We start from the raw sequence: 14,980 nt of genomic DNA on the forward strand, positions 1-14,980 counted from the left end.
TGACACACTGACACACACTGACAAACTGACAAACATTGACACACACTGACACACATTGACACACTGACACACACTGACGCACTCACACACTGACACACTGACGCACACTGACACACACAGGCACACTGACACTCACTGACACACACCGACACACACTGACACACACTGATACACTGACACACTGACACGCTGATGTACTGACACACACTGACACACTGACACACTGACAGACACTGACACACACTGAAACACTGACACACTGACACACACTGACACACATTGACACACATTGACACACACTGACACACACTGACACTCACTGACACACACTGACACACACCGACACACACCGACACACACCGACACACACCGACACACACTGACACACTGACACACACTGACACACTGACGCACTGACGTACTGACACACTGATGTACTGACACACTGACACACTGACACACTGACACACACTGAAACACTGACACACTGACACACACTGTCACACATTGACACACACTGACACTCACTGACACACACCAACACACACCGACACACACTGACACACACTGACACACTGACGTACTGACACACTGACACACACTGACACACTGACACACACTGACACACACTGATACACTGACACACGGACACACACTGACACACATTGATACGCACTGACACACACTGACACACCCTGACACACATTGACACACACTGACACGCACTGACACACTGACACACACTAACATACACTGACGACATACTGACACACACTGACACACTGACACACACTGAAACACTGACAATCTGACACACACTCACACACAGACACACACTGACACACACTGACACACACTGACACACTCACACACTGACACACACTGACACACTGACACACTCTGACACACACTGTCACAATGACACACACAAACTGACACACACTGACACACACTGACACACACTTGATACACTGACACACTGACACACATTGACACACACTGACACACACTGACACACTGACACATATTGACACACACTGACACACTCACACACTGACATACTGGCACACACTGACACAATGACACACACTGACACACTCACACACTGACACACTGGCACACACTGACACAATGACACACACTGACACACTGACACACACACATACTGACATATACTGACAAACACTGACACACACTGATAAACACTGACACACACTTGATACACTGACACACTGACACACACTGACACACACTGACAGACACTGACACACACTGACAGAAACTGACACACTGACACACATTGACACACTGACACACTCACACACTGATGCACACACTGACACACTGACACACACTGACACACTCACTGACACCATGACACACACTGACGCACACTGACACACTCACACCCACACACCGACACACTGACACACACTGACACTAAATATATTCAAAAAGGAGTTAGATGTTGTCCTTACTACTCGGGGGATCAAGGGGTATGGCGAGAAAGCAGGAGTGGGGTACTGAGGTTGCATGTTCAGCCATGAACTCATTGAATGGCGGTGCAGGCTCGAAGGGCCGAATGGCCTACTCCTGCACCTATTTTCTATGTTTCTATGTTTCTATGGCACACTGACAAACACTGACACACTGACAAACACTGACAAACACTGACACACTGACACACACTGACACACACTGACACACACACACACTGACACACACTGGCACACACTTACACACTGACATACACTGACACACTGACACACGCTGACATACACTGACACACTGACACACACTGACATACACTGACATGCTGACACACTGACACACACTGATACACTCACACACTGACTCACTGACACACACTGACACACTGACACATACTGACACACACTGACACACTGACACACTGACACACTCTGACACACTGACGCCCACTGACACACTGAAACACACTGGCACACACTGATGCACACTGACACACCGGCACACACTGACACACTGACACACACTGATGCAAACTGACACACTCTGACACACTGACACACACACACGCTGACACACACTGGCACACACTTACACACTGAAAAGCACTGGCACATTGAAACACTGGCACACACTGACACACACACACACACACACTGACACACTGACATACACTGACACACTGACACAATGACACACACTGACATACATTGACATACACTGACGGCATACTGACACACACTGACATACACTGACATGCTGACACACATTGACACACACTGATACACTCACACACACTGACATACACTGACGACATACTGACACACACTGACATACACTGACACACTGTCACACTGACACACTGACACACTCTAACACACTGACGCCCACTGACACACTGAAACACACTGGCACACACTGACATACACTGACACACACTGACACACACTGATGCACACTGACACACTCTGACACACTGACACCACTGACACACACTGACACACCGACACACACTGACACACACTGACACACACTGATACACTCACACACTGACACACACTGACACACTGACGCACACTGACACACTGAAACACACTGACACACACTGACGCACACTGACGCACACTGACGCACACTGACACACTCTGACACATTGACACACACTGACACACTGACATACACTGACACACTGACACACACTGACACAGTGACACACACTGACACACACACACGCTGACACACACTGGCACACAGGCACACACTTACACACTGACATACACTGGCACACTGACACATGCTGACATACACTGACACACTGATGACATACTGACACACACTGACATACACTGACATGCTGACACACTGACACACACTGATACACTCACACACTGACACACTGACACACACTGACACATACTGACACACACTGACACACTCTGACACACTGACGCCCACTGACACACTGAAACACACTGATGCACACTGACACACCGACACACACTGACACACCGACACACACTGACACACACTGACACACACACACACTTACACAATGACACACACTTACTGAATGATACTGACACTCCCATACTAATGCTGCCCAGATTCATGTTCCTGTTTCCCATTTACCTGTACTGCATGGTCTCAGAAGTAGTTGACGCGCGTAGTTTTGTCATTAGGATCCTCACAATGTTAAAAAGAAAGATGAAGTTAATCTGAAAAAGAAAAGGAAAGAAGGGCCCTTTAATAAGGAGCAATAATCAGAGGTGTGTTCACCTGGTGCTGCGAGGCCCAACTGTTTCACACAACTCAGGTAACCCACCCCCCCGTTGCTGTGCCTTATGGCTCCGTAAAATATATTTGAAAGGTCATGCAATGTCAAGGCAAATGCATTTGAATGCACAGTTTGTCGGCTGTTATTGGTGTGCCCATGTAGAGATGGAACTCCCTGATGACACAATGTGAGATGGGACGGCTCACATGTCAGCTTCACCTAACCCCCTCCCACACCCCCCCATAGACTGAAATGTTGTCCTCTACTTGCAGCTGGTGAGTCAGACAGCACCGATCAATGCACTATCCACCTCTGGCACTCAACGGAAGAGTGTGGCCCCAGTGGGTCACTGGGTCGGTGTGGATCACTGGGTCACTGGGTCAACTGGGAGGGAGTTCCAGAGCTTGGGGTCCAGGCAACAAAAGGCACGGCCACCGATGGTTGAGTGATTATAATCAAGGATGCTCAAGAGGGCAGAATTAGAGGAGCGCAGACATCTCGGGGGGTTGTGGGACTGGAAGAGATTACAGAGATAGGGAGGGACGAGGCCATGAAGGAATTTCAAAACAAGTATGAGAATTTTGAAATTGGTGATGGGTGAGCGGGACTTGGTGTGAGTTAGGACACGGGCTGTCGAGTTTTGGATCACCTCTAGTTTAAGTAGGGTAGAATGTGGGAGGCCAGCCAGGAGTGCTTTGGAATAGTCAAGTCTAGAGGTAACAAAGGCATGGATGAGGGCTTCAGCAGCGGATGAGCTGAGGCAAGGGCGGAAACAGGCGATGTTACAGAGGTGGAAATAGTTATGTTGTGGATATGTGGTCGAAAGCTCATTTCAGGGTCAAATATTACACCAAGGTGGCGAACAGTCTGGTTCAGCCTCAGACAGAAGTTGGGGAGAGGGATGGAGTCAGTGGCGAGGGAACGGAGTTTGTGGAGGGGACCGAAAACAATGGCTTCGGTTTTCCCAATATTTAATTGGAGAAAATTTCTGCTCATCCAGAACTGGATGTGGGACAAGCAGTCTGACAATTTAGAGACCGTGGAGGGGTCGAGTGAAGCGGTGAGGTAGAGCTGGGTGTCAGCGTACATGTGGAAACCGACGCTGTGTTTTCCCAAGGGGAAATAGGTGTGTGACAAAGATGGATCCTTGGCGGACACCAGAGGTAACGATGCAGGGCAGGAAGAGAAGCCGTTGCAGGTGATTCTCTGCCTACGATTAGATGGATAAGAATGGAACCAGGCGAGTGTAGTCCCATCCAGCTGGACAATGGAGGAGAGGCATTGGAGGAGGATGGAGTGGTCAACCGTGTCAAAGGCTGCAGACAGGTCCAGAAGGACGAGGAGGGATAGTTTGCCTTTGTCACATTTCAAATGACTTTCATTCAGCAATCAGCAGCCTCGAGCTCATTCCAGTTCTTAAAAGGGATATAGTTTCAGGCAGCGCCGGTTCAATTTCATCATGGCTGGACTTTACTAAGAGCTGGAACTTCTGACATGGCTGCTCCAAATCCTGCTACAAGCAATGAGGTGGTGCTGGAGACATTGGTGGGGCAGTGGAGAGAAGGAGGGATGCACAGTTCCCTCCATCTGGGAGCAGGCCAATACTGCAGGTTTTTAGGGCCATGTGGGGAGAGGTTGCCATGGAGGTGTCGGCCAGCACCGTGGTTGACGGGAGCGCAACACAGTGCCAGGGAAAATTCAGTCGGATGGTCAAGGTGAGTACATGCTTCCACACGTCCGACACACAGCCTCTGTCTGTGCACACTGTGCAAACCAGCACTTAACCCAACAGGCAACCAACCATCTGTACCTACTCACACACATCCTCATCTCATGCCTTGCCTACATCCACAGCTGTAACGTCTGTAGCTCCACATTACCGCCATGGTCCGTAACATACGCACTTAAGGAGAAAGTTGAGCAAGAACTCAAAAGACGAGAGACTGAGAACATTATTTGTAAGATAGAGCGATGTAATTGGGCTGCACCCATTGTTGTTGTATCTAAGTCCGATGGTAAGGTAAGATTGTGTGGTGATTATAAGGTAACCATAAACCAGGTTCTCGAGGGTAATGTCCCCAATACATTGTCGAATATAGAAGATTTGTTCACAACACTGACAGGTGGTCAGATCTTCTCAAAACTGGATCTTACGAATGCCTACTTACAGCTGGAACTAGATGAGGAGTCCAAGTTAAGCTTGACTATAAATACTCATCTTGGTCTATATCAATTTAATAGGCTGCCATTTGGAGTGTCTTCCACCCCTGCCATATTCCAAGGGGTGATGAACCAGATTTTGCAAGGTATTGAAGGGGCAGTATTTATTTAGATGACATACTCATTTCAGCACCAAATAAGCAAATTCATAATAAAATATTGAATGAAGTCCTCAAACGGCTAGAGAAGCACAGAGTATGAGTGTCTGCTCGTAAGTGTGAGTTATTTCAAAACTCAGTGGAGTACTTAGGGTACAGAGTAGACAAAGATGGCTTACATCCAACCATGGAAAAACTGGATGCAATCAGAAATGCGCCCACTCCCAAGAATGTCACTGAACTTTGATCATTTTTGGGTCTTTTGAATTTTTATGGGAAGTTCCTACAGTATTACATCCACTGAATGGCCTATTGAAAAAACAGATCCATTGGAAGTGGTCAAAAGAATGCAATACAGCATTCAAGGAGTGTAAAAGCAACTTGGTAGAGAGCACTACGTTTGTTCACTATAACGTATCTCCGGAGATCAAGCTAGCATGTGATGCCTCTCCGTATGGAGTTGGGGCAGTAATCTCTCATGTATTACGTAGTGGGGAGGAGAGACCAATTGCTTTTGCTTCACACACTCTCAGTGCCAGTGAGAGTAATTATGCACAAATCAAAAGGGAAGCTTTGGCCTTAATTTTTGGGGTCAAGAGGTTCCACAAATACCTGTATGGTCGTAAGTTTACTCTCGTTGCAGACCATAAGTCCTTGACAGCAATCCTCCATCCAAAGTGCCCAGTTCCAACATTAGCTGTAGCCCGAATGCAGAGATGGGCTTTGATTTTGTCAGCATATACATATGATATTGAATACAGATGATCAGCTGATCACAGTAATGCTGATGCAATGTCTAGATTCTTCCCTATCACAAGTTACACCCGATAGGGAAGAAGTGTTTTATTTTTCATACTTTGATGAACTGCCAGTCACAGCTGAAGAGATTGGTAGAGCAACCAAACGTGACCCAGTGATGTCAAAGGTGTTTGAGTATATTACAAATGGATGGCCAAACCAGGTAACAGACAAAGATACACATCCATTCTTCATTTGTAGGAATGAATTATCAGTCGATAAAGATTGTATCATGTGGGGTGCAAGAGTGGTTATACCAAATAAATTCAGGTCCAAATTATTAGGAGATCTCCATGACCAGCACCTGGGAATGTGCTTGACCAAGAGTTTTGAATGTAGTTATTTATGGTGGCCAGGTCTTGATAAAGATATAGAGTACATCGTCAGTCAGTGTACGACATGTCAATCGGCAAGCAAGCAACCACCACCAGTACCATTACATCCATGGAAATGGCCTCCCAGGGTGTGGCAAAGGCTACATATTGATTTTGCTGAGTTAAAAGGACAACAATTGTTCATTGTGATTGATAGCCGTTCGAAGTGGATCGAGGTGTTTCCAATGTGGAAAATAACAACAAGTAAAACATTTGACATTTTGCGAAGATTATTCCTTCATTTGGCCTCCCAGAAGAAATAGTTTCAGATAATGGACCACAATTTCGTTCAGAAGAATTTGCACAGTTCATGAGCAAAAATGGTGTGAAACATACCAAGGTTCCCCCATACCATCCTGCTTCAAATGGTGCAGCAGAGCGCATTGTACAAATTGTAAAACATGCCTCATAAAACAAATATTTGATCCAAATCCAAAGGAATGACAGTTGTCATTGGACCAAAAATTGGCTAATTTTCTAATTACGTACCGTAATACTCCTCATACAACTACTGGTAGAACACCAGCAGAGTTGTTTCTCAAACGACAGCCATGAAGCAGATTCTCGTTGTTAAAACCAAACTTGGCACAGTCCGTAGAAGAGACACAATTAAGACAGAAAGAGAATCATGATAGAGGTAGAGTAAGAGAGAGAAGTGTGAAATTAAACCAGAAGGTGAGAGTGAAGAACCATCACCATAAATGGATAAAGTGGTTGGCAGGAAGAGTGGTGAAGATATGTGGTCCTCGCACATATTTGGTAAAGATGTTTGATAATGGACAGATTAGGTTTGTTCATATTGATCATATTTTACCTACAGACATGGAAGAAGTTGAAGGTGGGAATGATTCAATTATTTCTGATTCATCAGATAGTTTTGATACACCAGTAGCAAATCCTAAATCCAATGAACTGGAAACAAATCCAGGAGAGAATCAGAATGAATGTCTGAGTCTGAGTCAGGAAAACAAACAGTCTGAAGTTAGAGAGAGTTCAAATGGAAATCAAGGGCATCCCTTGGAGGAAAACATTCCTCAGGATCAGCCTTGAATGAGTTTAAATCCGACACCATGTTTGGAAGGTTCTGTTCGAGAGCGAAGGTATCCTCTTCGAAACAGAAAACAAGTGGTTAAGCTTGATTTGTAAATATGGAAAAATAAGTCCATATCCTTTGTTATGTATAACCATTCAAGTTACGTATGGCGATTGTTTGTTAAAGTAACTTCTTCATTAAGGAGGGATAAGTGTCTATAGCTCCACACTGTGGATGCCTGTGTTACTGCAGCTAGTGCTGTTAATAAAGAGCAGGTCACCTGACCAGCAGGTCAGGGGTCACTGGAACCGGCAGCCATTTTACAGGCTGTGTGATTTGTGAACTCTCTAAGCTTTGACAACAGTTATTCCACCGCGGCAGGCGTATCTCCCACATACTTGGCCGGAATCTCACTCACACAAGTTCCTTCCTTTTGGAGGCCAAGACAGCACATAACAGGAGGCAGCAGCAGCGGACTTGAGGAGGGGAACCTAAACTGCAGGAGCTCGTTGACCTGGAGGAGCGAGCGCTGCGGTTCATTGGCCCACAGGTGGTGGGAGCCATGGCCGGCGGAGACACTGACCCCGCCGGGGGCAACAATGGTATCTTTATCCCCTCTCCTTCGCTCATCCCACTTCCCCGTTAAACCACAATGCCTTATCACTTTCCATCTCCTGATACTATTTGCCTTCCTTACTGCAATCATGGCCCCTCCCCCACTCCCACTCTCACCTTTTGTGCCAGTTATGCTTTCAGATAATCAGATAACCAGCAGCAGATGTACAGTGGCTGAGCCCCCCAACAGAGTCAGGAGGGAGAGGACAGGGATGAGGATGAGGCGTGGGAGGTGGAGGAGGAGCCAAACACTGCATCACTGCTTGAAGCACTTGGGTTACAACACTTCAGGTGCACATCCAGACACATTTTAAATGTGGTGAGGGTTTCTGCCTCTACCACCCTTTCAGGCAGCAAGTTCCAGACCCCCACCACCCTCTGTGTGAAGAAATTTCCCCTCAAATGCCCTCTAAACCTCCTACCAATTACTTTGAATCTATATCCTCTGGTTGTTAACCCCTCTGCGAAGGGAAATAGGGCCTTTTATCTAGGCCCCTCATAATTTTATACACCTCAATGAGGTCTCCCCTCAGCCTTCCCTGTTCCAAGGAAAACAAATCCAGCCTATCCAATCTTTCCTCATAGCTAAGATTCTCGACTCTCAGCAACATCCTCGTAAATCTTCTCTGTACCCTCTCCAGTACAATCACATCTTTCCTGTAATGTGACCAGAACTGCATACAGTACTCCAGCTGTGGCCTAACTGGTGTTTTATACAGCTCTTGTATTCCATGCCTTGGCTATTAAAGGCAAGCATTCCATATGTCTTCTTAACCACCCTACCTATCTGGCCTGTTACCTTCAGGGATCTGTGGACCTGCACTCCAAGGTCCCTTGTTCCTCTACACATCTCAGTGTCCTACCATTTAATGAGTATTTCCTTTCCTTGTTAACCCTCCCCAAATGCATTACCTCACACTTCTCCGGATTAAGTTCCATTTACCACTGTTCTGCCCACCTGACCAGTACATTGATATCTTCCTGCAGTCTGCAGCTTTCTTCTTCATTATCAACCACACAGCCAATTTTAGTATCATCTGCAAACTTCATAATCATACCCCCTACATTCAAGTCTCATCATCATCATAGGCAGTCCCTCGAATCGAGGATGACTTGCTTCCACGTCAAAAAGTTCACAGATGTTTCAATGAAGGACCTAAAATTCCAGGTCCCGAACTAAATCTTGAAGGGAGGAAGATGCCTGTGCGTGGATTTTTTTAACGTGGGGTGGCCGTTGCACACCAGCCACCACACGGGCTTGACAGAGCTCGGGCTTGGTCCAGTGGCAAGGGTTAACCAGGACGACTGGAGACCGGCTCTGCTGCACGGACCCAGTGCACGCACATATCACAGTGTGGGCTGGCCCGTGCTGCCCCTGGGACCTCGGCTCTTCTGGGCCCCGATCACATCCCTCTACAGTCTCTCGCCGCTCCTTTGCCCTGACCTCGCCGCTCCTGATGTACCTGCCCACGCTCCAATCACCGACCTGAACCTTGGTGACATCTTTCTTCGCTGCCGTTGCTCTCCTGCTGCAGCACGTGCTGCTCTCTGGAATGGTAGGCCTCCACGCTGCTCCGGCCTGCTCCGATGCTGCTCACAGGCTGGGGTCCGCTCAGCCTTAATAACTAGCTCATTGATGTATACCTCAAAAAACAAGAGACCCAGTACTGAGCCCTGCGGAACCCCACTGGATACAGCCTTCCAGTCACAAAAACACCCACCAAACATTACTCTTTGCTTCCTGCCTCTGAGCTAATCTTGGATCCAACTTGTCACTTTGCCCTGGATCCCATGGGCTTTTACTTTCATAACCAGTCTGCCATGTGGGACCTTATCAAAAGCCTTACTAAAATCCATATACACTACATCATACGCACTGCCCTCAGTGACCCTCCTGGTTACCTCCTCAAAAAATTAAATCAAGTTAGTTAGACATGACCTTCCCATAACAAATCCATGCTGACTGTCCTTGAGTAATCCGTGTCTTTCGAAATGAAGATTTATCCTGTCCTTCAGGATTTTTTCCAATAATTTTCCCACCACTGATGTTAGCCTGACAGGCCTGTAATTACACAGTCTGTCCTTTTCTCCTTCTTAAACAAAGATATCACATTAGCAGTCCTCCAGTCCTCCGGCACCACACCTGTAGCCAGAGAGGACTGGAAAATGATGGTCAGAGCCTCTGCTATTTCTTCTCTTGCTTCACTTAACAGCCTGGCATACATTTCATGCGGGCCTGGGGACTTATCCACTTTCAAAGCTGCTAAACCCTTTTATACCTCCTCTCTCTATGTTTGTTTCATCTAATATTTCACACTCCCCATCCCCCTCCCCCCCCAACCCTGATAGCAGTATTTGCATCGCCACTCTCCTTTGTGAATTCAGACGCAAAGTATTCGTTAAGAAATATACCGACATTTCCCGCCTCCACACAAAGATTAACCTCATGCTCTATAATAGACCCTACCCTTTCTTTAGTTATCCTCTTTCTCTCACTGTCCCAGTGAGACACCCCGGGACAGTGAGACCCCCCTGGGACATTGAGACCCCTGAGACAGTGAGACCCCCGGGACAGTGGGAGACTCCTGGGACAGTGAGACCCCCCTGGAACAGTGAAACCCCTGGGATAGTGAGACCCTGGGACAGTGAGACCCCCTTGGGACAGTGAGACCCCTGGGACAGTGAGACCCCCCTGGGACAGTGAGACCCCCTGGGACAGTGAGACCCCCTGGGACAGTGAGACCCTGCGACAGTAAAACCCCCCTGGGACAGTGAGACCCCTGGGTCAGTGAGACCCCTCTGGGACAGTGAGACCCCTGGAACAGTGAGACCCCCCTGGGACAGTGAGACCCCCGGGACAGTGAGACCCCCCTGGGACAGTGAGACCCTGGGACAGTAAGACCCCCCTGGGACAGTGAGACCCCTGGGTCAGTGAGACCCCTGGGACAGTGAGACCCCCCTGGGACAGTGAGAGACCCCTGGGACAGTGAGACCCCTGGGACAGTGAGTGACCCCTGGGACAGTGAGACCCTGGGACAGTGAGAGACCCCTAGGACAGTGAGACCCTCAGAAAGTGAGACCCCCCTGGGACAGTGAGACCCCTGGGACAGTGAGACCCCTGGGACAGTGAGAGCCCCCTGGGACAGTGAGACCCTGGGACAGTGAGAGACCCCTGGGACAGTGAGACCCTCGGAAATTGAGACCCCCCTGGGACAGTGAGACCCCCTGGGACAGTGAGACCCCCCTGGGACAGTGAGACCCTGGGACAGTGAGACCCCCCCTGGGACAGTGAGACCCTGGGACAGTAAGACCCCCCTGGGACAGTGAGACCCCTGGGTCAGTGAGACCCCCCTGGGACAGTGAGACCCCTGGGACAGTGAGACCCCCCTGGGACAGTGAGACCCCCGGGACAGTGAGACCCCCCTGGGACAGTGAGACCCTGGGACAGTAAGACCCCCCTGGGACAGTGAGACCCCTGGGTCAGTGAGACCCCTGGGACAGTGAGACCCCTGGGACAGTGAGACCCCCCTGGGACAGTGAGAGACCCCTGGGACAGTGAGACCCCTGGGACAGTGAGACCCCTGGGACAGTGAGAGACCCTGGGACAGTGAGACCCTGGGACAGTGAGAGACCCCTAGGACAGTGAGACCCTCGGAAAGTGAGATCCCCCTGGGACAGTGAAACCCCTGGGACAGTGAGACTCCCCTGGGACAGTGAGACCCCTGGGACAGTGAGAGCCCCCTGGGACAGTGAGACCCTGGGACAGTGAGAGACCCCTGGGACAGTGAGACCCTCGGAAAGTGAGACCCCCTGGGACAGTGAGACCCCTGAGACAGTGAGACCCCCCTGGGACAGTGAGACCCCTGGGACAGTGAGACCCCCCTGGGACAGTGAGACCCTCGGGAAGTGAGACCCCCCTGGGACAGTGAGACCCCTGGGACAGTGAGACCCCTCGGTCAGTGATTTGGGCCATTTAAATGATAAAGGTCTCTTCTGTCACCTCTAGTAACGGTGTAGACCAGGGATGAATGGCCATGTGACCAGAATCCACCGCAGCGAGGGCAGATGTTGTATTTGCACCAGTTGCGAGACATTGGACTACAACTGCCCCATCTCTATTTCTCTGAAGTGTTGCCCACACCTTGTGACTGATGTCCTCATCCCAACAACTACTGGACCCAGCTCTCCTCTCCTGAAAGCTGCCTGTGTATGATAAAACCGAGACTTTGTGTTATTAGAACTGTCAGTCCCCTTGTCCTCGGGTGGGACCAAGACTTTTCAATCACACGTATTAAAGCCTCCCGCTTAACTGTGAGTGTAGCAGAGCGCTCAGTACCGATTACCACAGGTTAGATACAGAGTAAAGCTCCCTCTACACAGTCCCATCAGACACTCCCAGGGCAGGTACAGGGGGTTAGATACCTAGTAAAGCTCCTTCTACACTGTCCCATCAAACACTCCCAGGGCAGGTACAGCACGGGTTAGATACAGAGTAAAGCTCCTTCTACACTGTCCCATCAAACACTCCCAGGGCAGGTACAGCACGGGTTAAATACAGAGTAAAGCTCCCTCTACACTGTCCCATCAAACACTCCCAGGGCAGGCACAGCACGGGTTAGATACAGAGTAAAGCTCCCTCTACACTGTCCCATCAGACACTCCCAGGGCAGGTACAGCACACGTTAGATACAGAGTAAAGCTCCCTCTACACTGTCCCATCAGACACTCCCAGGGCAGGTACAGCACGGGTTAGATACAGAGTAAAGCTCCCTCTACACTGTCCCATCAAACACTCCCAGGGCAGGTACAGCACGGGTTAGATACAGAGTAAAGCTTCCTCTACACTGTCCCATCAGACACTCCCAGGGTCTATTTCCGTGCTGTCACTGTGATGTATCTGTGTACATATACTTACCAGTAACACCAGGATCACTGGGCCTTGGTAAATGTAGTCAATGTACTTTCCTGATTTCTTACCAAACCAGCACCTACAGGCAAAAAATAAATCATCAGTTGATACATGTGAATAAAACCATGCATCAATCCCGCTGATTGACCTGCTAACCTTTAACCTTCATCCCGCTGATTGACCTGCTAACCTTTAACCTTCATCCCGCTGATTGACCTGCTAACCTTTAACCTTCATCCTGCTGATTGACCTGCTAACCTTTAACCTTCATCCCGCTGATTGACCTGCTAACCTTTAACCTTCACCGCACAGACTGACCTCTAACTAACCAAGGAAGGGATCCTCTATTGAATACCTATGGTATTTTGAGATCAGCAGGTGTAAAATGGTCGGTGCTTAGTGCACAGTCCGGTGATGCCAGCGCTGTACTAAAGTCACAGCAACTGCATGAGAGCAAACACATCTCCAAACTCTGAGAGGGACTTACTGCTCATTTTCATAGTGCAGCTTCCCGATGGCCCAAGCCATGATGATGGGGAGTGGAATACCTGGAAACATAAACACAGAACAAAGTCACTCTCACTTCCTTGCTCACTCTCACCAAGCCGAGCCAAGTCTCTGCACTTCTATCACTGGTCTCGGTGCACGATGATAATGTCCTATTTATTGCCCAGCCTCGGTGCCCTGAATGGTTTGCCAGGATGCTCCACAGGACACTCAGGGCCCAGCACATGCTGTGGAACTGGAGTTAGTGTCGGCCGAGGGTCTGGGGGAGGGACTGGGGGAGGGTCTGGGGAAGGGTCCGGGCAAGGGTCCGGGGGAGGGGGAGAGTTTGGGGGAGGGGCGGGGAAGGGTCCGGGGGAGGGGGAGGATCCAAGGGAGGGTCTGGGGGAGGGTCTGGGGGAGGGTTGGGGGAGGGTCCAGGGAGGGTCCGGAGGAGGGTCCGGGGGAGGGTCTAGGGGAGGGTCCAGGGGAGGGGGAGGGTCTGGGGGAGGGTCTGGGGGGGGGTCTGGGGGGGGGTCCGGGGGAGGGGGAGGGTCTGGGGGATGGTCTAGGGGAGGGGGAGGGTCTGGGGGAGGGTTTAGGGGAGGGTCCAGGGGAGGGGGAGGGTCTGGGGGAGGGGGAGGGTCTGGGTGAGAGTCCGGGGGAGAGTTTGGGGGAGGGTCCGGAGGAGGGAGGGCCCGGGGGAGGGGGAGGGTCTGGGGAAGGTGGAGGGTCTGGGGGAGGATCCGGGGAGGGAGTGGAGGAGGGGGAGGGTTTGGGGGAGTGTCTGGGTGAGGGGGAGGGTCTGTGGGAGTTGGAGGGTCTGGGGGAGGGTCCAGGGGAGGGAGTGGAGGAGGGGGAGGGTCTGGGGGAGGGTCAGGGGGAGGGGGAGGGTCTGGGGGAGGGTCTAGGGGAGGGTCCGGGGAAGGGGAGGGTCTGGGGGAGGGTCCAGGGGAGGGTTTGGGGGAGGGTCTGGAGGAGGGAGGGTCCGGGGGAGGGGGAGGGCCCGGGGGAGGGGGGGTGTCTGGGAGAGTTGGAGGGTCTGGGGGAGGGTCCGGGGAAGGAAGTGGAGGAGGGGGAGGGTTTGGGGGAGTGTCTGGGGGAGGGGGAGGGTCTGTGGGAGGGTCTGAGGGAGGGGGAGGCTCTGGGGGAGGGTCCAGGTGAGGGGGAGGGTCTGGGAGAGGGTCC

The 14,980-nt window shown here is 50.3% G+C and overlaps 1 protein-coding gene across 1 annotated transcript in view; it reads right to left on the reverse strand.

The window, feature by feature from the left end:
- Positions 1-14,980, reverse strand: part of LOC139233687 (corticotropin-releasing factor receptor 1-like) — a 350,288-nt gene that overhangs the window by 98,330 nt on the left and 236,978 nt on the right. The window contains exons 7-9 of the mRNA XM_070864095.1: positions 13,797-13,857; positions 13,316-13,388; positions 3,118-3,203 (exon numbers count right to left, since the gene is read on the reverse strand). Of these exons, the coding sequence (XP_070720196.1) occupies positions 3,118-3,203; positions 13,316-13,388; positions 13,797-13,857 (220 nt within the window). The remainder of the gene's footprint in view (positions 1-3,117; positions 3,204-13,315; positions 13,389-13,796; positions 13,858-14,980) is intronic.

This window comes from Pristiophorus japonicus, chromosome 21, assembly GCF_044704955.1.
Source record: "Pristiophorus japonicus isolate sPriJap1 chromosome 21, sPriJap1.hap1, whole genome shotgun sequence".
NCBI lineage: Eukaryota > Metazoa > Chordata > Chondrichthyes > Pristiophoridae > Pristiophorus > Pristiophorus japonicus.